At 45.7% G+C, this 27110-nt stretch overlaps 1 protein-coding gene across 1 annotated transcript in view; it reads right to left on the bottom strand.

Annotated features, from left to right (window-relative positions):
- LOC132579512 (connector enhancer of kinase suppressor of ras 2-like) overlaps positions 1 to 27110 on the bottom strand; it is a 575915-nt gene that overhangs the window by 240164 nt on the left and 308641 nt on the right. Inside the window, exon 8 of the mRNA XM_060249934.1 lies at positions 22716 to 22784. Coding sequence (XP_060105917.1) covers positions 22716 to 22784 — 69 coding nt within the window. The remainder of the gene's footprint in view (positions 1 to 22715; positions 22785 to 27110) is intronic.

Raw genomic sequence — 27110 nt, 5'->3', positions numbered from 1 at the left:
AATCCCTCAGCCATCAGCAACATTGTTGTTCTTTTCTTTACTTGTGTATCCAAGTACAGTGTTTTCTGGCCAATCACAGAACAGTGGTATTTTTTGAAACTTCTCTGTGTAGGGCCAGAGAACCTTTTTAAGGAGTCTGCCTGACTGGACTCCATTCCATCTACAGATGCCAGCTCTCCCCGCATTGTTTGGGGCAGGGCTGGACAGCTGGCATCTGTAGATTGCATGTTCTGTGGCAGGAAAGCTGTCATCTGGGTGAGAGACCCAGAACCAGCATGCTTGTTGTGCTTGGCCAGCTCTCCCCGTGTTGTTTGGGGCAGGGCTGGAGAGCTGGCATCTGGGTTTGCTGCAGCCAGGTTTGAGCAGATTGTGTTTTGTGTGGCAGTGGCGTTGGCAACTGGGTTTATATTGGTTCCAGGCCTGCAGGGTTCATAGAGTAGATAGAGGGATGTAGTGCATTTGGGTCCTTTAGAGATTCTCTGGTGTGAAGTTAGGTTTGGCTTTGGGTGCCCCAGGAATTGGACCCCCGGTCCAATTTTTTTTTGGTCTTGTGGGTTTTGTGTGGAACAGTGCCCTGAAGCTGCACAGCAGTTTGGGGGGGCTCTCCTCAAAACCCCGGCTCCCCAGAGCCACTTTTCCCACGACAATTACAGTGGGGGAAATGGCTCTAACTGTTTTTTTCTCACCATTGGGAACAGTGTTCCTTTTGGGGTGCCACAGATGGGTGCAGTCTTTTTGGGCCAGGGGGGTTGCATGCAGGGGAGTCCCCTGAAACTGCCCTGCAGTTTTGGGGCCTCTCCCTCAAATCCCCCTCTGGCCAGAGCCACTTTCCCCACAGCAATTATAGTGGAGGAAGTGGCTAAATGGGCTTTCTCCAGCATTGGTGGCAATGGGCCTTTTGGGGAGCCCAAAGACAGGACCCCCTGGCCCAATCTTTTTGGGACTTTGGAGTTTTGTAGGGGAGAGTCCCTTGCGAGTTCCCTGCAGTTTTGGCGGTTCTCCCTCAAACCCCCTGCCCCCAGTAGCCTCTAATTATGCCCTATGTTGCAATTGATTTCAATGGCCCATAGGGTATAATGGTGGGATAGGGTCACCCTCTTTGGGTGCCCCTGGAATGGGACCCCCTGGCCCAATCTTTTTGAGACTTGGCAGTTTTGTAGGGAAAAATCCCCTTTGGGTTCCCTGCAGTTTTGGGGGCTCTCCCTCAAACCGCCTGCCTCCCAGTAGCCTCTAATTATGCCCTATGTTGCCATTGATTTCAATGGCCCATAGGGTATAATGGTGGGATAGGGGCACCCTCTTTGGGTGTCCCTGGAATAGGAACCCCTGGCCCAATCTTTTTGGGACTTGGGGGTTTGTAGGGGAGAGTTCCCTGCAGGTCTTCTGCAAATTTGGGGCTCTCCCTCAAACCCCTTCCCCTCCAAGTGGCTTCCAATATACCCTATTTTGCCTTTGATTTCAATGGCCCATAGGGTATAATTGGGCTGTATATTCGGAAAAAGCCGCATATCTCCTGTATATTCGGCTATTCCGAGTACCGGTTTTCGGAAATATACAGTATTCTGAATATTTTGGCCCCGTATATTACCGAATCCGATTATTTCCAATTTTTTTTTTCACACCCCTATTGAGGAGCTCTGCACTCACTGTGCTAAAGAATTTACCAGTTGAAGTTCTGCTGTTAAAATTAAATGAAAATATGCCTGAAATAGATAAGAGTCCCATTGAAAGAGAACAACAGCCTTCCCATAGACAGAATGAGTTTGACTGCAAGTGAATATAGCCATAGCTATGGCAGGAGTTGTCCTTGAAAGGACAGCTGCTGTGAGAGCCCTCTCAGCCACACCCACCTCACAGGGTGTCTGATGTGGAGGGAGAAGATATAGGAGACTGTAAATCACTCCAAGTCTTTGATTTAGAGAGAAGGGCAGGGTATAAATCTGCAGTCTTCTTCTTCTCTAAACTGAAAAGTCCCAGACTCTTCAGCCTTAGAAGAACTTGTAAGAACACGAGTACCTTTAAGAATATAAGAAGATCTCTGCTTAGGCATCTGATGCAGCAGAAAGGGGGTTTGCCCCCCTTTGCACCAAGTCCCTGCATTGAATACAGCTTACCAAGTGCCTGGTTTTTGGATCCAACACAATATGCCCATCCCAGTGACATTTCTGAGAAACCTTACCAACAGTCCCTGTCTGCCTGGGCTTATGATCTTAACTTTGTATAAATAGTCCCAATTCTGGGCAGCAGTGCACGCTACTCCATCCCTTGCCCTTTACATTCAATTACCGAACTCAGGGACATTTACTAGCTTCCTTTACAGAAGGTAGGCTCTGGCCAGCAAGAGCATCCTTAATAGCTCAAAGAATTATGTTACCAAATTAGAAAGTTAAATCCATGCCTGAAATAAGTCAATGGGTTTGGGAATTATATTAGATTTAGCTGTCAAAGAAAAAAATAGCTTAGAATAGAAGAAACTCTCAAGATGAAGATGACTTAATATGCCGGTCTTTCTTCTACAGATATGCAGTGTAGCAAATTGAGATTTTTAAACCTACCACTTCTTCCTTCTTTAATTAATTTGTATGAACTAATAATCAGGGTGGGGGGATTAGGAAGGGATGGATTATGGAGAGCTTTGGGAAGGTAGTTTTAAAACTGTAATGTTATACATTGACCATCTCCATTTGAAGAAGGAATATACTTCATTTTTAAAAAGTCACTAGGTTTATTTAGGAACATGGAGCTTTTTGTCTGCCTTGGCTTCCAAACTGCAGTGGGTTTTCTTGGGAAGTGATAAAAATGCTGAAACTGGATTCAGATACCCAGTTGACATAAAACTCTCTAGGTGATCTTGGTACAGTCTCTTTCTCTCTCACCCACCCAGGGGTGGCCAAACTTGCTTAACACAAGAACCACATAGAATAAATGTTAGATGTTTGAGAGCTGCAGGCAGGCAGGAAGGAAGGAAAATAGATGGGAGGAGGGAGAGGAGGTGGAAAGAAAGCAACTTTAACTTTAAAAGCATTTTCCAAGCTGCCAACTGGCTTGGTTTGGAGAAGTGATTTAAAGAGAGAAATATCTTCTCAAAGCTAGGTGATTTGATGGGGGCTTCAAGAGCCACACAATATGTGTGAAAGAGCCACATGTGGCTCCCAAGCTGCAGTTTGGCCATCCCTGGCCTAAACTATCTCACAAGATTGTAAAGGAAGATAACATAAGGCTGGAGGGAAAGGAAGAACTACGTTTGCCACCCTGAGCTCCTATGAGGAAAGATGAAATAAAAATGTCATAAAAACAAATAGAGTAATGAAAGGGCAAGTTCATGCAGGAACATCAGACAGAACCGTCCTTACAATCCTGTGAGATAGGTTAGGCCAGGGATGCACAAACTGCAGTTCAGCAGCCACATATGGCTCTTTCTCACATATTGTGTGGCTCACTACACCACAACGGGAGAGAGTCAGGAAAGGAATCAACATCTGCATCAACATGGAGCGTTATGTCTGCCTTGGCTTCCAAACTACAGTGGATTTTCTTGGAACATCCACATGATTTGGTCTCCTAATTTCCTATTTTCCAGGCTCTCCCCATTTTTGCTAAATTCCTTCTCTCCTATCATAGTCAAGGCACCTTTGCACATTGTCTGAACAGGAAGGTGCATATTTTTGAATGCTTGGTACATGTCAACACCAATTTCCCTCTGTTAGCACCTCATGGATGCCATTTTCCCTTCTGCACTACCAAATAGCTTTTTAAAAAGGGATAATTGCTATTGCACTTATTTCTGGATAGTGTAGACAATAAAAAAGACAAGTGGATTCTAAATCAAAGCCTGAACTCCTCAATCAATCAATCAATGGTCCAAGGACCAGTTGGTTTGAAGCAAGAAGAAAGCAGGTTTGCAAATGTACATAAAAAATAAGTTCTAAATCGATTTGTTGTTGTCGTTTAGTCGCATAGTCAAGTCTGACTCTTTGTGACACAGTCGAGTCTGACCCCCTGGACAAAGTCACGCCAGGTCGTCCTGTCTTCTACTTCCTCTGAAGTCTGCTCAAATTTATGTTAATTACATCAATAACGCTGTCCTCTTCTTCATTTTGCTATCCCCTTCTTCATTTGCCTTCTGTCTTTCCCAGTATCAGGATCTTTTCCAATGAGTGCTCTCTCCTCATTTGGCGGCCAAAGTATTTGAGCTTCAGCTTCAGCATCTGACCTTCCAGGGAACAGTCAGAGTTAATTTCCCTTAGGACTGACTAATTTGATCTTGCAGTCCAATGGACTCAAGATTCTTCTCCAGCACCACGGCTCAAAAGCATCTGTTCTTCTGCGCTCGGCCTTCCTTATGGTCCAGCTCTCACAGCCATACATTACTGCTGGGAATACCATAGCTTTAACTATCAAATACATTCCCTTAATCACACAAGCCTGAAGCTAAAATGTAGGTTCCAGTCTGCAAATGGGCAAAATCGACCATGTGCTTTCTCCACAATGGCTCCAATCTTGTGGGATAGCCTGTCCAAGGAGGTGAAGAAAATGCCCACTCTCCTGGCTTTCTCCAACCTATGCAAAACTGAACTCTCCAAGAGGGCTTTTCTACCCAGGTAATAGGGCTGTACTGCAGAAAATGATTTCACAAACTTGCTTGGATAAATTATTAGGGACTGTGATTTATGCTGCTGTGTTTAGCTTATTGTTAGTTGGATATTATTTATGCAGTCTATGTATTGCTTAATGCATCATGTGAATATTTATGCTATGTTTCAGTTCTTTATGGTAGTTCCAGACTTCTGAAACCCTAATGCATCATTTATCGATGCCCCATTTCTGTGATTGTTCTGGCTCACTATGTGTAATCCTCCTTGAATCCCTGTGAGAAAGGTGGACTATAAATCAGGTAAACAAAACAAAAATGAATGACTAAACTGAGTCTTTGGTCCAGGGGTAGAATTCTAGCAGGAGCTCCTTTGCATATTAGGCCATACCCCCCTGATGTAGCCAATCCTCCAAGAGCTTACAATAAAACAGCCTTGTAAGTTCTTGGAGGATTGGCTACATCAGGGGGGTATGGCCTAATATGCAAAGGAGCTCCTGCTATAATCCCACCCCTGCTTTGGTTGCATTACAAGAAGACAAGACTCACTTGTACCAGCAGTGGATGCTGGCAGTTACTGTGGACCAGGGATTAACATCGAAGTATGGTGGCAGTTGCTCCAAGCTGGGTCAATGGTGGCAGAAGATGCCGGTAACCACTCTGGGCCCAGCTGCTGTAGAGGAGGATGCTGGCAGCTGCTCTGTTCTGGCCACAGAGGATGCTGAGTTCAATTGTAGGTAGTGGTGCCTGGAGCCATGCCAGGCTTGGCAATGGGGGGAATATAAGATCCCCCCCATGAATTTCTCACCCCTCTGAGCTGTACAGAGGGAATCAGGTGTGGATAATCAGCAATGATGGGGGAGGAATTCCCCCCAGAGGAGGGTTTCCCTCCTGCGAGTATCATGTGTCCTCTAATTCTATAATCCTAGTCCAATTGCATCATTCATGGGGTGTTGTATCCTGTAATCTGCATTTGGTCTCAAAGAGAAAGGTAGACTATATCAAAATCAAACACATAAATTAAACTGACAGGCAATATTACCAATCAGCAAGTATAGTATATTACCAAGGATAACTTTTTTTAACTCTATAGTGTCTCCACTGATCATTGCTGACTTACAAAGGTCTTCTTTAATTTAACATCAATTGTATCCCCTAGTCCATATGTTTTTGCCTTTGTTTGTTCTGGTGCTTTGCACTTTGAGTAATTATTGTATAATTGCTTGTGAGAGAACATGAATGATTTGCTGTTTTGATAGTGCTATGTGAGTTAGTGTTGCTACTTAGAACTCTAAAATGTCCCTAGAATGTCAGGGAGAACACTCCCAATCTAGCCTTCTTTCTGATGTCTTTGTATTTATATAGGGGATTTTTTTTTCTAGGAATGAACATTCATACATGATTGCCTCCACTTGCCATCCTAAGTGGTACAGCTCAGAAATCAGTTTATTAAATCAGAGAGAACTAGATTTAAATAGCAGTCTTGCTGATTTGGAAACTCTATATTCATCTCATGACAGGAACCAATGCAAATGGAGTTCAGAATCAGACAGAAAACAGCGTTGGTCATTTTCAAAACCATAAGCATGGCAACTTTTTTGAGGGCCACTGCAGAGAGGTCACACTATTTGCAAAGGTAGAATGTATGAAATGCCCCACACCTGTGAGCCTTCACCTTGAGACTGCTTGTAAGGTGAACTGTCTTTCCATTGCTCAGGACACTTCTTTCCAAATGTTATTGAAATGATTAACCTTACAAGGATTATACAAACAAAAAAAATTAAATATATCTCTGAGCAGCACAGTGAACACTGACATTTTATAGGGCTTGTCCTTTCTCTCACTTGGATGCAAGAAGAAAAGACACTGGAGATCCATAATCTGCAGATCTCTCCTGATAGTTTTATCTTTTTAAAAAAAGATGCTGTGGGATGGGGACATTTGGATCAGAATCATGATACTGGGAGGGGGTGAACTTGTCACTCTGTCTTTTTGCCTGTTGCCTGTCTTGTTTCTCTACTTGGGTAATGGTCCCCTGGGAGTCCCAATTTCTACTTTCTACTCAGTGCTGGATTAAACCCTGCGGAGGCCCCTAGGCAGTTGAAATCTTGGGGTCCCCCTCACAAATTATCTCAGAGTCTGAATGCCCACCCACTGCCCCAGCTTCAGGCACCTTCTTAAAAAGCCCCTTTTGCTGTGGGGGAGAGGTAGAGAGATGCAAACTTGGCAACAACACCAGCAGCAGCCAGACCAGGCAAGTCTGGCAAAGAGCAGCTCGGTTCCTGGCTGCTCGTGGAAGCTGGGAGGGCTGCAAACAGGGGGAAAGGCAGAGGGCCCCTAAAGGCATGGAGGCCCATAGGCCAGTGCCTATTTGGCCTAATTGTTAATCCGGCTCTGTTTCTACTGCATGGTGTAGAAAGTTAAATTTAAGAGTTAAAGTTTTCTTGGCCCTGATTTCATGCACTCAAGGAAATATAGAAAAGCCAATTGTGGAGTCTTCATGTGGGACAACCTCTATTTCAGTCATACCCCTTCAGACTCAATGCTCCTCCTAACAAAAAAAAAAAGCTCCTCCTTCCCTGCAAAAAAAAATTCTAGCATATCAGAAACAAAATGTTCTAACCTACCGTTTTTTCTGACATGCCATTTTTCTATGTAATGTTTTGTATATGACAATATTCACATTATATTCCATTTTCAATCTAAAATGACCAGACACAATGAAAGTTGTTTCTCTTCACCATGATTCAATCAAACACATATCCACATCAAGACTGCTTTGTTGCGTGTGTGTCCCCGCTCCCGTTGCATCCTCATAACCCAGAACAGAAAGGATACAAATGAAGTAAAAGAAGTGAAAATTTGCTGTGACTAACAGTTGATGTCTCAACTTCAGAAATGATTTTCAGAACTCCATTAGTTAAGCCAGAATGACAGAGAAGAGAAATTCCAGAACAATGAAGGAACACTATGGCAAGAGGATCTTCTTATCTCTTTTTGAGTATAGCTTTGCTTCCAATTAGTCTGCACACACTTCTTTTGAAATACATTACTTGTTTGCAGAGACAAAAGTGGGATAAAGATGAGCACCAATCCTTCTTTCAAACTGTCTTTAACTCTCTTTTTTAAAGAAGTCATCCTCAAGCCTAAGATGTTTGATCAGCACCTTGGATAGCTCCACTGGATTGGAAGCCAGTCTTGGAGAGGAGCCCAGCACAATTATGACAGACAGCATTTTCATGTATAAACCACAAATCAACTTTGGGCTTCTCCCTTTGCTATTCATGCGGCAATCTGACAACCAATCACGCAGAAAATAAGCATTTGTCATGTGAATGAGCATTCGAGCCAATGTAGGTTTGACACTCACATGTTATAAATCAGTTCAAAGCAGTTCACAGCTGAAAATATCCGTAGTGTAGTCTTCTTGAGTCCGTTTCCTTGTGCATGTGGAGAAATTCTCTGTGGGATTTTTTAAGCCCCTTGATTTGCCTTCTCTTTTTTTGAACTGTGTCCAACTGTACCATATTTGACATAAGGATGATAATTTATTGTCTATTTTATTTCTCTAAATTTTTGTCAATGGTTTTTGTTCTCCACTTTTTGCTATTGGTTTCATAGATATGGCTGTATTATGTAGAAATGTTGTATAGTATTTAAATGCAATGTACACGATCTTCCTATGTGCTATTTACACATATAATAATAATGTAATGCTGATTTACTGAAGCTTAAATGAAGTTGAATAATGCATACATTTGATGGGATAAATTAATGCTTGAGTGAACAGAAAATGGTGCAAAAATAAAGTATCTTGAGTTCAATTTGCACAAGGAAGAAGCAAAATTGAAATGAGGGCTTGCGGGGTGAAACAAGAGATGAGAAACTGAAACTCATCTCTAATCTGAATTGCTGCATGCTGAAATGGGAAGGAGTCTCTCTCTCTTTAGCAGTAAAGAAAATCCCCCAGGTGCAAGCATGCTGGACAGCCACATCATTTTAGTCTTGCAACAAAATATCAGTTTTTCAGGTACAAGAAGTTTCTGCTGTCTAAATACCAATTCACTAATTTCCAAATATAAGATACTTTTTACTTTGGCCAGATTTACTGCAGTTTTGGATGGAAGATTATTATGGTGTGCCACACCAGGAAGGTATATATAACCTTCTGCAAGTGGGGAAACTGACGCTGTTGGGCATGTTTATTGCATTGCCCTTTCTATGGTGATCTTAGATATGCTTTCATTACTCCTATCCTCCAACACACACACACAACCCATAATCAATATGAAGTATTGCATACATCCTTAATAATAATAATAATAATAATAAAAATTTATTTATATCCCGCCCTCCCCGCCTAGGCAGGCTCAGGGCGGCTAACAACATTCATAAACATACAGTACAATAAATATAAGACTTTAAAATTAACATTATTTAAAAACCAGTCAGTATACAATTAAAATTTAACTTAATTTAACTTAATCTGACAGTGACGGTGGTATTTCGGTGCTAATTTCTATCAGTTTACATCGTAATACAGGTCTTTAAACAGAACCATATTGGCGGGTCCCTTTGTTAAACAGCCATAATTCAGCAGTCCGTATACGCTAGCTTGAAGAGGGTGGTCTTGCAGGCCCTGCGGAACTGATCAAGGCTCTGCAGGGCCCGCACCTCCTCCGGGAGCTGATTCCATAGGGAAGGGGCCGCGATTGAAAAGGCCCGTGCACGGGTGTTCTGGAGTTTAGCCACTTTCGGCCCAGGGATAGTCAGTTTATTTTTCCCGGCTGACCTCAGTGCTCTCTGGGGCTCATATGGGGAAAGACGGTCCCTCAGGTAGGCCGGTCCTCGGCCATATAGGGCTTTAAAGGTAACAACCAGCACTTTGTACTGGACCCGGTATGTAATCGGCAGCCAGTGCAGTTCGCGCAGCCCTGGCTGTATATGCTCCCACCTCGGGAGTCCTAACAACAGCCTGGCCGCCGTGTTCTGCACTAGCTGCAGCCTCCGGGTCCGGCACAAGGGCAGCCCCAAGTAGAGGGCATTACAGTAGTCCAATCTTGAGGTGACCGTCGCGTGGATCACTGTTGCAAGGTCCCGACGCTCTAGGAAAGAGGCCAACTGCCTTGCCTGCCTTTCTTCTCTTATATCATGTCCTTTGGATTACAGATAGAGTCATTAGATTTTGCAGATAGAGTCATTAGATCTTTATCTGACAGTGGCTTTTGCTTCTGATTGGTATACTCACATTTCTTTTCACTTGGAAGCAGACACAAATTATTATGGCGGGGCACAAGTTATTATGGTGTCTAGAGCAAGCATGTCTGGGGTTTATAGAGCCAGAATGTAAGAGACAAACAGTGCCATCCTGTGCAGATTTACAGCAGCCCAAGCTACTCCATTTCAGATGTCTTAGACTGCAGTAACTCTGCATTGGATGGCACTGTAAGGTTCAGTCTCTTGCGGATAAAGTGTTCTGGTCATGGAAGTGCTCTGAGCCTCAAAAAGTACCCTGTGAATGCTACAGATTATTATATTGACAACAGAGGATTCCTCTAAGGAGCCAGCCACCAAACTGGGGGATCATCTTAGCCTCCTGAGAATTCTGTAACAGACTTAACAGTCACTGTTCTCCAGCAAAAACAAATACCAAGCATGAAATTACTGTGTTGGAGTTCATAGGAAAATTTAACACTAACTTGGGCTTAGTAGCAAATGGGAGTTTACTACAATTAGTGATGGTCCCTCTTTAGAGGTTCACTGAAAATCTTGCTCCACCAGCTCTCTCTTTTGGCTAGATTTTGTTTGTACTTCTGCTCTGCATCCTAACGTAACACACCTCTCTTTTGGGTTTATAGGCTTCCCTCCCAGCATCAGTTTGTAAAAATGCTCCCATGTCCCTTTTTATGCCTCTATCTGCAGATATGCCCAGACTTGGATGGTCCAGACTAGCCTCATCACACAGAAACTTGGAAGCCAAGCAGGATCAGCTCTGGTTAGCACTTGTTTGGGAGACCACCAAAAAAATTCAAGCTTGCTATGCCTTGTCTCTCGTCTTGAAAACCCCATGGGGTTTCCATAAATCAAGTGCAACTTGGTGGCACCTTTCACCACTAGCCATACACATGCTCTTTTCTGCTAACTAAGGACAACCTTTCATGCATTTGATAACGTGGGTTATGGCTTCCAAACACTTATGATACAATAAAATAGTCTTTAAGACACCTAAAGACTCCTTGTTGTTAAGGTAACCTAGCTTATTAAGTGCTATAATAGACATTACAAGGATATTATTGTTTAATGCTACTATGCAATAGAAGAAGCATTAAAGAAAGTGAACTGTTAGCTGTGTGGGGAGCAGGAGGATGACTGTAAGGTTTTGTGTTCATTTTCTCTCTTCAAACTGGTCAAGCATGTAATTTCAATTGCTTGGCAGTGAACAATCTGGCCTAAGAAGGTAATAAACACCGGCTCCCCCCCCCCCCTTGAAAGTCATGCATGTACATTCATAATTGCTTCTGTGCAAGAAGTAAGTTTTAAACTAATCATTTGTTTTTGTTTGACTGCAGAATGTAATACAGGCCAAATGTTATCTCTTGCAGTCGGGCCCTCTGCATTCAATGGGAGTTCCTCCCAAGCAAGGATGCGTCAGGACTGCAGCCTCAAGCAGGTGTGGAAAAGTTTTCCAAATGACATTTCCATAACACAGGATGTTTAAAGCAACTCCTGTGCCTCCAGATTCCAGATTTTGGCCATTCTTTCTCATCATATCCCAGTTCATAACTGCCACTCTTTCACAGTGATGCTGATGAAGTTCTAAAATAACAGGTTCATAATGTGAGTTTTCACTACTTATAACACTAGGGGTTTGGGGGGAGGGCGGTGTTGGGGAATCAGGAGCAACGAAGTCACAAAGCACATTGCTCCCACCTCTCACCTGTTTCCCCCAATTTTTCTGCAATCCCTTTAAACCAGGCTGGTTTAAAGGGACTGTAGAAGAAGCCAGTGGGACAGCTGGGAGGCAGGGAACAGAATTCCAACCACTCAGGTTTTTTTTTTTCTGCAGTCTCTTTAAACCAGGGACTGCAGAAGTGAAGAGAACAACTGGAAGGCAGGGAGCAGCCCCAAGACTCTCTCGATTTTTTTGTGCAGTCCCCTTAAGCCAAGCTGGCTTAAAGGGCCTGCAGAAGAAGGAGAAACAGCTGAAAGGCAAGGAATGGTCTCCCCTGCCTCACAGCTGTTTCCCCTGATCATTCCAGTTCCCAAAAATATCTGGAAATTCTTGGGATCCCCCCCATCCCCATTTCCCCCCAAAAATTCCAGATACTTTTAGGATGTCAAAATATACCTGAAAAAAGATAAAGTACTTTTTTGCATATATTTTCAGCTCCGGAAGATCCTAATACACACCTGTAATAAATTCTAGAGTATCGTAGTCAGGCAGAGACTAAAAAAGATTTATTTATTAAACACCTTACAGCCCAGGCTTATAATACTGAATAATACAATCATTAATTTTGCAGTTTGGTTCATGGCTGAACCACAAACCAAACTATGAAATGATATGAACCAGGAGGCTGGTTAGAGGTTTGTATCAGTTTACGAGCCATTTAATATTAAAGTTTAAGCCCCTGCTTTCTGCTCCCTGCTGCTTTTTGCAGGGAGCTGAAAGCAGGGGTTTAAATGGCTCGCAGCTCCCTGCTGCTCAACTGTTTGGTTTAAATGGCTGGGAGTCATTCATGAACTTTATCAAAATCCATTAAAGTTTGTTGCAGTTTGTAAAAATTGCTTCATGTACCACGTGCAGTTCGTAAAAATTGCTTCACGAACCACAAACTGCCCAAAATTTGTGTCAAACTTTAGTTCATCACCAGTTTGTGCTCATTTTTAATAACAAAGCTATGACACAACTATACACAAGGCTCCTTTGTTATTATGTCAACTGACAGGGATAGCGTCAAAACAACAATGTTACTGTCAGATTTAGTAATGTTTTAATTAAGCATTGACTGTTTTTTAAAAATGTTAATCTAATGTTTTTATCCACTGTATTGTTTGCTTATGAATGTTGTTAGCCGCCCTGAGCCTGCTTCGGCGGGGGAGGGCGGTATATAAATAAATTATTATTATTATTATTAAAATTATTATTATTATTATATCTATTCAGGGTCCTCTGTAATTGCCTGGAATCTTTTTTAAATGGCCCCTCTTGCACAATAGCTTCTCTTTGTCTTTGAATCACCAACTGTCCACGTTCATGAGAATGGTGACATGAGTTTATGATGAAGATTTGATAATGTGTAAACTGCATGTCCCCCACAGATCCCTTCTTCAGACACTAATACTGGATGTACTTGCGAAGTAAATTCAGACCCTGTGTCACTAAACCTTCAACTGGATAGACAAGATAAAGGCAAAATAACATGTTTTATTTAACCGAAAAAGTAGGTATTTGACAGAGTAAGTGGTATGTGTGGAAAGTTTCCATTTTTAGCTGTTGTCCTTTTAATGAAGCTATAAACGTGTGCTGAAGTGAGGGGCAGAAATATCAGTAACTTTCAATTAGCACTACCATGCAGAATTGGAAGGGCTAAATTCCTTCCCCATGTGGCACCAATCTGAATCCAGGCACCTGCTGCTAAGATTCAACTTAAAATGGCACTGGGAGTTCTCTGTTACATCCAGTTGGACCCTATATTCATGTAAATACGTATTCATTCTCAAAATCCTGATTTTCCACTTGAAAGAAACCCTTAGTATGAAGAGGTTACTATGTTAAAAACACACACACATCAGTTTTCATGTGATCATAGATGTATAAGTATGGTTACAATCTTATGCACACTTGCGTGTTTGTGTGTGTAAAGTTCTGTATAGTCACAGCTGACTTATGATGACCCCATACAGTTTTCAAGTCAAAAAATGAACATATTTAAATTTAAATTTTGCCATTGCCTGCCTCTAAATAGCAGCCTTGGAATTCCTTGGCTGACCCTCTTAAGCTATCAAGATCTGACAAATTTCGGCTAGCCTGGGCCATCCTGAGCACTTATCAGGACTGGATCTGCATGTTTTTTGAGGGGGGGGGTGGGAATTAAAAAATGGCACTCCTTTGGGCCATTCTATCTTATGGTCCCATAGAATACAATGGACTCCATACCCAATTTGGTGCCCTCCCTCCTTGGGCACCTAGGGCAAGCACCCCCCTCTGCCCCCCCCCCCAAATCCGGTCCTGTCACTTATCTGAGTAAATCGCCCTGAATACAGTGGGTATGATTCCCAAGTAATCATACACAGGCTTGCACTGCAAGACTAGTAAGAAAGCATTTGCAATAAAAAATGCATCTTATTTTACGGCAATGAAAATGGTTGGAATTCATCCAAAAAGCATAGCAAGGAAACAGCTGCAATTTCACTGCCAAACAAGATGAAAGAGATCTGTTAACGAGGGGTAAAAGTAGCCAGTTAGGAAAGAGAATGCCATCTCTTTGAAACTGTCGTAAGTATCTCAATTTACGGTTAGTGCATTTCCCCTACAGTTGATGGTGATTTAATTAGGAAAGCTGCTCTTGGACTCCGCTGAACAGAAGGCTTTGATATTTCTGCAGACTGTTCCTACCTACCAAATTTAGCATTTATGCAACTAATTTGAAATTTATGTATTGAATGGTAACTTAATTTAAAAGGGCAGAACTATTGGGAAGCAAATTTAAAAGTTGCTCGGTTAAAAATAAACACTAGTCAAGAAATTCCTGGAGATCTGGGGGTCAGAGCCTGTGGAACAGCCTTAGTGAGCATAATTCCATAGAATCTACCTACCAATGTAAGCATTTTCTCCAGGGCAACTGATTTCTGTTGTCTGAAGATCACCTGAAGAGTGGCAATGCTCACAACAAGAGTTTAGTCTGCGCTTCAGCACATATCATTCCAGCGTGATCTGAATGTCTTTTAACTATCCCTTTCTAGCCCTATGTGCTTTCAAATGTTATTTTCTGATTATTTGGCTTTCTAGCCCTTGGGCCTCCCAGGGCTCTGGAAATGTTGCAATCTAATACATCATACACATAAAACTGCTTCATGGAAATCAGTCTAAATATAACAAAAATTTGCAAACAATTTATAAGTTTGTCTTGGCTCTTGCAGAACCAAAGTGGGGTTGGGCGAGGAAAGAAAGTATGGTGTAGTGTATGGCGTTCGTAGAACGCCTTCATTCCCGACAGCGCAACCATTTCGTTGTAATGTACCATCGTTAAAGCGTTAGTCCGCTAAAGCTGCGGAGGCAAAGGCGACGACCCGATGCCTCCGCGAAGAGCGCTGGTCATCCGCCAATCACAGCGAGTGGCGGGAAATACGGCTGGCCAGCATTGGACTGGCCAGCAGGGTGAATAGTTCCGGATCTGTATATATGCGGGACCCGGCCCGCGTGTTCTCCCTCTTACCTCGTGTTTGTACCATGCAATAAACTATGTTGCCCTACGTGCATCTCTCAGACTGGTACATAACAGTGGCGACGAGGATGGGATTTTAGCCCTTCGACAAGGGCTACGAAGGAGACGCCCGGGCAACTCGTCGTCCCATCGCTTCATCGCTGTATCGCTACTTCGCAACGACCGCCGCCATGACCAGTACCAGCGGGAACACCGGTCACATCGAAGCTTTCGACCACACGAAGCCCGAGGGATGGGAATCCTATTCGGAGAGAGTCGATTGCTACCTGAGGGCGAATCGAGTAACCGAGGACGGCATGAAGCGGGACGTGCTCCTGAGTGTCTGCGGGGCCGCCACCTTTGAGATCGCAAAGGGTCTCTCGGCGCCCGCCCGCCTCACGGAAAAAACGTACACGGAGGTCGTCCGCCTCCTCACGGGCCATTTCCTGCCGCAGCCGTCGCGGGTGGCCCGACGGTTCCTCTTCCACAAGAGGGACCAGGCCCAGGGAGAATCCGCTGCAGACTACCTGGCCGCCCTGCGCCAGATCGCCAGAAGCTGCAACTTCCCGAATTTGGAAGAGACCTTGGCCGATCGGTTCGCTTGGGGCCTCCGCGACGAGAGGCTCCAGCAAAAGCTCTTCGCAAAGGAAGAGCTCACGCTTCAGGGCGCCTTCAGCGAGGCCGTGGCCTTCGAGCGCGCCTCCCGGACGTTCTCCAGGGCCAAGTCGGAAGCCATCCACCACGAGGAGCTGGACCCCCATCACCCGGACGAAGGAGAAGCGCTCCAGATGCACCGCTCGGCAAGACCAGCCTCCCGAGCCCCACAGCGGCCCCGGGCGAACGAAAGATCGAACCAACGCAACAACCAAGGAGCGAACTGCGCCAGTTGCGGCGACCCCCACGACCGGCGGGACTGCAAGTACAGGACCTGGGACTGCAGGAGCTGCGGGAAGACCGGTCACATAGCGCGGGCTTGCCGAGCCAAGCCCCACCGCCCGGGGCCAACCACGCACCACGAGGCCGCCGAGTTCCACTCCACGGCCTCCACCACGCTACAGGTAATGAACCTGCCCCTGGCCACCCCCAACAAGATTAAGGTGTCGGTCCGCATAGAGGGGGCCCCCTGCCTCATGGAGGTGGACTCGGGCTCCTCCATCTCCATAATTGCGGAGGAGACCCTAAGGCGGTTACACCCCGGCTACAAGAGACTGCTGCGGCCGGCCGACTTTGTACTGCGGGACTTCCAGAAAAACCCGGTCCAGATCGCGGGGTGGGCGAGGGTGCGCGTGGAGCGAGGGTCTTTCAGAGGCCCGCTAGATATCCTGGTAGTCAAGCGACCACTGGCGACCCTGTTGGGCCTCACGTGGTTCGGCCCCTTAGGAATCAGAGTTGAGGTGTCACAAACGACCATGGCCGGGGGGTTCGGGGAGGTGTGCCGAGAATTCCCAGAGGTTTTTGACGGGTCGTTGGGTAGCTACAAGGGCCCGGCCATCTCCCTGCCGCTCGACACCACGGTCAGACCAACCCGGCTTAAGGCAAGGAGAGTCCCCTTCGCCCTAAAACCTAAAATCGAGGCTGAGCTGGACCGCCTAGTAGCACAAGGGGTCCTAGAGCCGGTCGATTACGCCATGTGGGAAACCCCCATAGTGACTCCGGTCAAACCGAATGGGGACGTGAGGATTTGTGCCGACTACAAGTGCACAATCAACAAGGCGCTCCAGGATAACCCCTACCCAGTGCCGGTTGTCAGCCACGTCCTGGCCGCCCTTGCGGGGTCCAAAATTTTCGGGAAGCTGGACTTGGCACAAGCCTACCAGCAGCTTCCGGTGGACGCCAAAACGGCCGAGGCACAGACGATTGTGACCCATAGGGGGGCGTTCAAGGTGAACCGGCTACAGTTTGGGGTCAGCGTAGCTCCGGGGATCTTCCAGAGTATCATGGACGCTCTCCTCAAAGGGATCCCAGGAGTCCAGCCCTTTTTCGACGACGTTTTAATCGCCGCCCCGAACCCTGAGGAGTTCAGCGACCGTCTCAGGGAGGTGCTCCGTCGTTTCCAAACCGCTGGACTCAAGGTGAAGAGGGAGAAGTGTTTGCTGGGGGTACCGCGGGTGGAGTTCCTAGGATTCGCCGTGGACGCAGAGGGAATCCACCCGACCGAGGAGAAAACCAGGGCCATCGTACAAGCCCCAGCCCCCACGAGTAAAGCGGAGCTACAGAGCTTCCTGGGGGTGCTCAACTTTTATCACACGTTCATACCCCACAAAGCGGCCATCGCGGAACCCCTACACCGGTTACTGGACAAAAAAGCTCCTTGGGTGTGGGGGAGGAAGCAAGCCGCTGCGTTCCAGGCAGTGAAGGACGTCCTGGTCTCTAACGCGGTGCTTCACCACTTCGATGAGCGCCTTCCAGTCATTCTGGCATGCGATGCATCGCCGTACGGGGTGGGCGCCGTTCTGGGGCACCAACTATCGGATGGCCGGGAGGTACCGGTCGCCTACTATTCCCGCACCTTAACGTCAGCGGAGCGTAATTACGCTCAAATAGATAAGGAAGCCCTGGCGATCGTAGCGGGGGTTCACAAATTTAACGATTATTTGTATGGTCGCAAGTTCACGATAGCGACCGACCACAAGCCTCTCTTGGGTCTGCTAGCCCCCGACCGGCAAACCCCCCAAATCCTGTCTCAGAGGGTGCTGAGATGGAACCAATTCTTAAATTCATACACCTACACACTGGTACACAGGGCAGGTAAGGCAATGGGCCACGCCGATGCCCTCAGTCGTCTACCACTGCCGGACACGGGGCCCGACCCAGCACCAGCCCACCGGGTGATGTCAATTGAGGCACTCCCTGACCAGCCCATACACGCTGCCGAAGTGGCAAAGGCCACAGGGAAAGACAAAACCTTAGCGAGGGTGCTCGACTGGGTGGTGAGGGGGTGGCCAGAGAGGGACCTGGGGGGAGAGTTCAAACCGTACAAAATGAGGCGGGAGGAACTCGCGGCCCACAAGGGGTGCCTGCTATGGGGGAGCCGGGTGGTGGTCCCCCCTCCCCTTCAGAAAAGGGTCCTTGCATCACTACATGAAACGCACCCGGGCATGGTGAGGATGAAGGCCCTAGCCAGGAGCTATGTGTGGTGGCCGGGAATGGACGGAGAAATAGAGGACTGGGTCCGGAGATGCAGTGCGTGCCAGGAATCGCGGCCGGACCCACCCAGCGCCCCGGCCACAAGGTGGGAAACCACTAGGAAACCCTGGTCCAGGCTCCACATAGACTTCGCGGGGCCGTTCCAGGGGCAGATATTCCTTATAATCGTGGATGCATACACTAAATGGTTAGAGGTCCTCCCTGTAGCATCCACCTCCTCGGCAGCCGCCATCCGAGCCCTGCGCCGGGTCCTATGCACCCACGGCATCCCAGACACCCTGGTCTCGGACAACGGGGCCGCCTTCACCTCGGGGGAGTTCCAGGCTTTCCTTCAGAGGTACCTCATAAGGCATATCAGGTCGGCCCCCTTTCACCCCGCCACCAACGGCCAGGCCGAGCGGATGGTCCGCACTACCAAAGAGGCCCTGGGCAGGATCGTGCAGGGCGACTGGGATCACAGGCTGGCCGCATTCCTTTTTGACAACAGGGTCATCCCAAACCCAGCCACAGGGGTCAGTCCCGCTGAGCTCCTCATGGGGCGCAAGCTCACCACAAGGCTGGACAGGCTGCACCCCGACCGGGCCGCTGACACACGAGGATCCCCCGAGGTCCGGGAGGCAGCCAGGGGGTTCTTTGCCGGGGATCCAGTGTTCGCCCGCAACTACGCCGCGGGGCCCGAATGGGTGGCTGGGCGGGTGCTACGGGTCGTGGGCTCCCGTCACTATGAAGTATCCACGGAGGGGGGCCAGATCCTACGCCGGCACATCGACCAGATGCGGCGCAGGACCCTACCCGAAGCACCCACAGAAACTAGAGGGGCAGCCCAACCCGAGGAGCCTACCACAACCCCGCCGCCATCCATGTCACTGCCGCCTCCTACGGAAGCCAACCAAGCCCCCGAACTCGCCCCGCAACCCTCGGATGCTCAGGCTCCCGAGGAGACGCCGGGGCCCGAAGTCATCACGACTCCGCAAGCCACCCCACGACGTTCGACTCGAGAGCGCCGGCCTCCCACCTACTTACAGGACTATGTTACTAACTGAGGGGGGAGGGGTGTAGTGTATGGCGTTCGTAGAACGCCTTCATTCCCGACAGCGCAACCATTTCGTTATAACGTACCATCGTTAAAGCGTTAGTCCGCTAAAGCTGCGGAGGCAAAGGCGACGACCCGATGCCTCCGCGAAGAGCGCTGGTCATCCGCCAATCACAGCGAGTGGCGGGAAATACGGCTGGCCAGCATTGGACTGGCCAGCAGGGTGAATAGTTCCGGATCTGTATATATGCGGGACCCGGCCCGCGTGTTCTCCCTCTTACCTCGTGTTTGTACCATGCAATAAACTATGTTGCCCTACATGCGTCTCTCAGACTGGTACATAACATATGGGGAAAGAGGAAGAAAGATAATAGCTAAGGCAGAGTAAACACTTAGAGACTAGAAGTCTAAACTTACAATGGTGTGGGGAGGGGAGCCAAAGGAGAGCAGAAAGAAGAATCCTGAGACAGATGGAAAATAAAATGGGATCCAGATAGGGTTGCCAGCCTGGAGATCTCCTGGAATGACAACCGATACCCAGATGACAGAAATCAGTTCCCTTGAAAAAAATGGCTGCTTTGGAAGGTGGACTCTATAGAATTATAACCTGCTGAGGTCTCTGCCCCCCCAAACCCTGCTTTCTCCCAGGCTCCACTCCCAAATCTCCAAGAACTTCCCAACCTCGAGCTGGCATCCATAGCTCCAGAACTGAGAAGAGAAGACATAAGATGGGAAAGATGAAACTTCAGAAAGTGGGGGCATCAGAACAGTCAGGACAAAGTAAAGGAAGTTTTAAGAGAGGAAACAGACAAAAATATTAAATATAACAAGATTAAAATATGGAAGAATTAAAAATATAAAAAAGTAGAGGAATATAAAATAACTGTCAAGTCATGAACCTAAGCAGGAAAAGAAAGAGAGGAGGAAGCCATAGGGCATGAAAAAGGTAGGGCGAAGAAATTGAAGCAGTGGGGCAAATCACAAGTTCAGTTTTAGAAGTACTAAATTTCAGGTAAAAAGTAGAAAGTTAGGAAGAGATAAAAAAAAAGTTGTATGATTAGATAAAGAAGACCATCACACATCGTGTTATAATTGTTAAGTTATCTGCCCTAAGATTGTCTGGAAATACAGGCTAGCAAAAAAGGAAGAGGCCAAACAAAATAAAGCTCATGAGGTCTGGTCACACAAAAGGAAGCAATTTTACACAGCACATAATTAACTTACGTGGTTCACAACTAGTTGTGGTGATAGCCACTTGCTTAGATGAATTTTAATGGGATTTTTAAAAAAAACCTCTACACAAGATATGGCTGCTACCTTTTGATAGACCTATAATGTCATTTTAAGCAGAGTTACACCCTTCTAAGTCTATTGAAGTCAGTGGGCTTAGAAATGTTTAACTCCACTTAGGGTGGCACTGCTGACAGTCAAATGCCATTTTTGTATATAGAAGGTTGCTTACCTGTTCTTACTAGATGTAAAGGAGCAGGAGAATCATAACAGAGGACAACCACCTTAATTCTTTGCTTGTACATTTCTAGAGACACGGGAGGTCTCTGTTGAAAACAGGTTCCAATTGACCTTGGTTTGATCCAGCAAGGCAATTAATGCCTGATTACAGTGTTAGTTCTTTTTGTAACATCCAGTCCCAAGCTAAGTTTCCAAGGAATATCCCTCAGTTAAATCCAGAATACCTTACCCGTATTTCATTTATTTAAAATGTTTTGAATAACTCTCTATTCAAAATGCTGAAGGCTGCTGTCAAGAAACTGATCTTTGTGACAGCCATTTGTCTTTAAATGTGTGTTTTCATGTCTGTAAGTTTCTGAAGCCTTTCACCTGTAAATGCCAACACCTCATGAATAAGTTTTTTTTTTAATTGTACCTACCCAAGGTACCTGAGGTAATTACTAACATCAGCTGGTAGCAGTTATTCCCAAGTAACAGTCATCAGCTGGGAACTGTCAAGTCAATTGGTTTTGACAGCTAGCTATCAGGATCTAGTGACAGTTGGTGATCTAGATCTACCTTGCTTTTAAGATATTAATTAAGCAAGGAAGGGGATTCGTTACCCAACTGGGGAATGACAGATGGGCTACTATAAGGGAAGCCCAGTTCAAGCTTATAGGATGCTATGGATGTTAGGTGCATATACTACACCAAGATGAAGATGAAGCCAACCCGATGAAGACACCTTCAGAGATCTTCGGGACTTCCACTTTGCTACACTGCTGATTGTCAAGCTTCTTCTGCAACTTAGAAGTTGTAACCTGATAAAGCAGTTCTTAGGGAGCTAGCTAGCTAGTCTTCTTCGTTTCATAGTTCTTTGCTCCTCTACACCCTAGCCCCCTAACTTGTATGTTTTTATTTCTCTTATCTTTTGTAAATACATTTTCTTGTTACATTTTAATTGGAGTGAGTTTCTGGACTGGACACAGGTATTTCAATGCATGTTTTACACTACCAAGGAGTAAAACCTCTTGTTTAATTTGGCATGTTTATTTTCCCAAATATGCTTGGCCAAAAAGATATTGGTTCAAGGATTAGTATCATGACAGCAGCTCACCAATAGCTTTAGTCATCTCAACAGAAACCAATGCAGGAAATTAAAGCCTGATATTAAAGACAGCAGCTAAAGTAAAAGCTAAACATCAACAACTGAAGCAGAACAGGAAGTACAGCAGCAAGGAAGATCAAAAGAGAAAGCTCCCTTTTCTAAACATCAACCAATCCAGAAAAATACTGTGTCTAGCCACTGCATAAAACATCAAAGGTTCAGGCATCTTCTCCATGGAGAAGTTCCATCCAGATTGAAGGTGTCACCACAAAAGAAGGTTCTATCTTTGGTTGCCACCCATCTTAACTTTGAAAGTAGGGGACATTGGTCAAGGCTTCTGCAGAAGGCTGTCAGGAAGGCTAGTATGGGATTGAACCAGCAAACCTATCCCATGTTTTGACTTGTAGGTATTCTTTCAAAAAAGGTCCTTACCAGGACTTTTTTTGTAGCAGGAACTCCTTTGCATATTAGGCTGCACCCCCCTCCCCGATGTAGCCAATCCTCCTGGAGCTTACAGTAGGCCCTGTACTAAGAACCCTGTAAGCTCTTGGAGAATTGGCTACATCAGGGGTGTGTGGCCTACCATGCAAAAGAGTTCCAGCTACAAAAAAAGCCCTGGCCCTTACAAACCGGCTAGTATAACCAAATCAGTAAAATCCAGAATCCTTGTGTGTCCTGATGGGATGAAGATCCACAGGATCTTCAAGATTTCATTTCATTTTTTGTCTGCACCAATCATTTGCCCTGGATCAAGACAAAACAGCTAGTCTTCAGGGAGCATAAAGATAAAGCTGTATATTCCCATCTTTGTTACAACCAAGCTATTGTCTGTTTACACAAATTCACAGCAAACATTGTAGAGGACATTAAATGATCATCTGGAATTACATGGCCATCCCTGATAAGGGAGAACAATTCTGCAATACAGCAGCTCATCACGTAACCTGTAAAAGTGCTTACCACTGTTTGATGGTTGACCTGGATCACTTCATCCCCCGCATGGATCTTCTTACACTGATCTGCTGGAGACTAAAAGGCAAGAGGAGAAGGAAACAAAACAATGTGAAGGATGAAGAATAAAAGCAGCCAAAATCTAAGCTCTTCTTAGGAGCCAGTGGTAGGCGTATCAAAGTTGTCTTCCTTCAGAGTTTTAATGCACCAGTCTTTCATTAAATAGCATCATTCTGTCTGAAGCCTGGCATATTGTTATGTTAATCTTCAGGATATTTTAGTCCAGAGGTCCCCAACATGGTGCTATGGTGCCTGCTGATACCTTTTGTGGCACCCACCAAATACTTTTAGGAAATGGGCAGGACTAAGTCAGGCTTGTGCACATTGGCTTGGTTGGCTGTGAAGATTAAAAGGCATCCTGTAAAACAGAGCTTCTTCCAGATATGTTGAAAAGATACTATTAGATTTATATATAAAACATTGCACCCTGTGGCAGCTATTTTGTAATCGTACCTACCACCTTGTGCCAGGATTCTAAAGATGCCTCTGCAGGCTCAAAAATATCAGGGACCCCTCTTCTAGTCTTTGGGAGGAATATATTCCCTCCACCAGCAAAATCAGTTCCCAAAAGGCTGTTCCAAATGAGTTCAGCAGACATGTCACCAGGGATGCCAGGTCTAATTCAAGAAATATCTGGGGACTTTGAGGGTGGAGCCAAGAGACTTTGGGGGTGGAGCCAGGAGCAAGGTTGAGACAGGCATAATCGAACTCCAAAGAGAGTTCTGGCCATCACATTTAAAGGGGCCTTTTTAAATGCCAGGGCAAATGGTTTAAAAGGAAAGGTGCCTGTTTCCTGTGGCCAGGTTCACACATGCAGGCTACACAATGGGATTACCTATGAAATCAGTCACTCACCGTTTCATGACCTGAGAACTCAAGCTGCAATCTGACAAACATGGGAGTATCATGGAAGAAAGCCCCATTTGAAAAAAAAAGGCACATACTTCAGAGTAGAGTTGTTTAGGATTGCTCTGTAAACCATGAACTGCTAGAGATGCCAACAGACCCAAACCAAAAAAATACTGATAATTTTTTTTACCTTCTTGCCCATCATCTAAGTCTGTATTGTCTACTCAGACCAGCAGAAGTTCTATTGGATATCACATACTACTGGATTGTTTTAATTTTGATTGCTAGGGACTGAACAGTTTAAAACAACAAATTACTCTGTTCATGGCATTCCTGCCTATTCCTTCCCTCTATGTTCCAAAGGGAGCTGAAATGGGAAGTTGGAATTATCAGGATTTTTATCACTCCACTCCTCACTTCAGTGAATGGAAGAATCTTCTAATTATGTGAAGGCAAGTGTGATCCAAGTCTATATTTTTATCCTGCTATTCCTGCAAGGAGGTCAGCATGGCATCCATAGCTCTCCACTCCTGCATTTAATCCTCACAACAACCATGTGACCATACAGAGTGAGTGACTTGCCCAAAGTCACCCAGTGAACTTCAGGGTGAAGGGGGTTTGAGCTTTGATCTCCTCTGTCTAAGTACAACAATATCCACTATACTGTATGTGCTTTACAGTGGTGTGAGTTTACACATTCAGTTCAGTTTACATGTTTTCAGAAGGGTGGTTTAGAAAGAAATACTGTAGAAAATTCAAGGAATCATGTACATGTACAAACATGCCCTTTGACTATGGCATCTGAGATGCCTCATTCACAGATGCAAGCCCTCTTTTGATCAACTGGCATGTGTGAACTAGTTCCTCTTAGATCTCTGTCAATGCAAAACATGAAAGTTCAGGGCATGCACCTCTCATTCCCCAAATTCTTTTTGTTTCACTTTTTCTTCTGATTTTGACCCAGCTTTTACCCCCCTGTTATCTTTTTCAATTACATCTAAACTGGGGTCAATGATTTCTTCAAAAGAGAAGCCAGATCAATTGACTGAAGTCCTAGGATGAAAATGTCTTTGATGTTGCTTTTCCCCCCCAACACACAGTCCCCTCCCCTGCAGAAACAAAGCCACCAGACTGCTGTATCCATGCGTCCCATTTCCTTGAATTGGTTGAACAGCAGTTTCGAAGATGGAGGAGATTAGCCAGCCACTAAAAGATTTATGGTTTTCATTTGGTCGACTGACAAATTTCTCTTATTAAAACATTTATAAGCTCTTTAAGAAGAGATGCTGCTTGCCCCCACCCGAACCCCTTGTTGCCTTTAATAAAGTGTTTTGTCTTCTGTATCAAACATTGTGGGGGGTGGGAATCTGTCATAATGCACTGTACAATTGATTTTGGCTAGAGTCCACAGTAGATTACTGGATCTGGAAAGTGCTGCATGACACATTCAGTACCTAGAAAGTTGTGACCACAGAAGATGCTGGGAGAAAACAAAAGAATGTGCTTGTTCTTGTCAGAAAGCAGGTTGATAACACACATATGCTAAGGTAAAGTCTTATTCAGCCAATATGGGGGCCTTGAAAGCTAAATCTAACAAAGACAGCTGCTATAGTAATGATGGAAAGCACCGTCAAGTCACATCTAACCGATAGCGACCCCTCATGGGGTTTTCAAGGCAAGAAATGTTCAGAGATGGTTTGCCATTGCCTGCCTATATAGCAAATCCTGAAATCCCTTGGTGGTCTCCCATCCAAACACTAACCAGTGCTGATCCTGCTTAGCTTCCAAGATCAGGGTATTGATCTCTGTCACTTGGAGATTAGCTGTAATTCTGGTTGATCTCTGGCCCCTATCTGGAGGCCAGAAACCCTAGTTCGCATGGAGGAAATGGCTGTTTTGGAGAGTGGACTCCAAGACATTATACCTCTCTGAGGTCCCTTCCCTCCTAAAACCCCCACTCTCAGGCTCCACCTAGGAATTCCCTAACTTGGAGTTGTCATCCCTGTCTTCTTCCCACCCAACAGCCAACCTACCTTTATCTGGCTGTGTTAAGCTTTTCTTCCCTTCCCCCACCAGCAGCCTCTACCTAAGAAAACTATGGCCCAGTTGTGAGGTGCCAGCCACTGGGCCAGGCCCCCTTACATGGTGGGGAACCCTCAAGTGTTTATGAGGTGGCACGTCACTTCCCCTGTATCCCCCTCCTCACACTATTTCCTCTTTCTCTCCCCCTCGCAACCCCCCATATCGTCTCTCCTTTCCCTGCCTCATTCTTGCCTTCTCAGCCATTCAGCAACCTACATTTCATCTGCCTCAATTTTTCAGCAGTATTTATTTTTTCTGTGCTTCATTTATACCCCATCTTTTTTCCACCGTGAGGATCAAAGCCAAAAAAAGGTAACTAGCCAAAAATCACCCCTGCATTAAGCTTCCAAAGAAATTTGGGGATTCAAATCTAGGTCTCCTAGACCTTACTCTGAGGCTTTAATTGTTACACCACACTGGCTTTCATAGGGTGGCTGCTGTTGAACAGTACCAAGCAGTCAGGCCTAGTGAAGTCATACAAATAAGGTGGAATGAAGTCACAGGAGATTGCTTCTAGGCCTAGGCCTACAATCTCCTAAAGATCTCCCAGAATTATTTTTTAAATTTATTTTATTTTATTGGATTAATATCCTGCCCTCCCCGCCAAAGCAGGCTCAGTCTAGAATCTGAAGTCTAGAATCAGAGATCTTTCTTCCTGGAGAAAATGACTGATTTGGAGGGTGGAATCTATGGCATTATCTCCTGCTGAGGCTTCCTCACATAAACCCAGCCTGGGAATCTGTTGCTTAAAGCTACAGGCCATTCTTTTATCATTTGTGGCTTTTTTAAATCTCCAATTTGTTTTGTTTAGATTTCACATTTTTCTGCAAACCTGGGCTCCTTTTCAGGTTTGTAGAAAGATCTGCCTTGCCTATTCACAGCTCCAGTCACTGGATTTAAGTATCCAAAGAGTTCCTGGCTTTTAGGGTTGCCAAGTCCAATTCAAGAAATATCTGGGGACTTTGGGGGTAGAGCCAGGAGACTTTGGGGGTGGAGCCAGGAGACACTGGGGGCGGAGCCAGGAGCAAGGGTGTGACAAGCATAATTGAACCCCAAGGGAGTTCTGGTCATCACATTTAAAGGGACAGCACACCTTTTAGAATGCCTTCCTTCCATAGAAAATAATGAAGGATAGGGGCACCTTCTTTTGGGACTCATAGAGTTGGACCCCCTGGTCCAATCTTTTTGAAACTGGGAAGGTATTTTGGGGAGAGGCACTAGATGCTATACTGAAAATTTGGCGCCTCTACCTCAAAAAACAGCCCCCCCAGAGCCCCTGACACCCGCGGATCAATTCCCCATCATTCCCTATGGGAATTGTTCCTGGAGGTGCATAATGCCTATGGGGGTGGAGCTTCCCCCGCCGGCCAGCTGGCTGGGGGAAGGGGGAAGCCTGTAAAACCAGGGGAACTC

Source organism: Heteronotia binoei, chromosome 11, assembly GCF_032191835.1.
Source record: "Heteronotia binoei isolate CCM8104 ecotype False Entrance Well chromosome 11, APGP_CSIRO_Hbin_v1, whole genome shotgun sequence".
NCBI classification, from domain to species: domain Eukaryota; kingdom Metazoa; phylum Chordata; class Lepidosauria; order Squamata; family Gekkonidae; genus Heteronotia; species Heteronotia binoei.
Note: the sequence above shows the minus strand (reverse complement) of the source record. Positions and strands in the feature narration are given on the sequence as shown.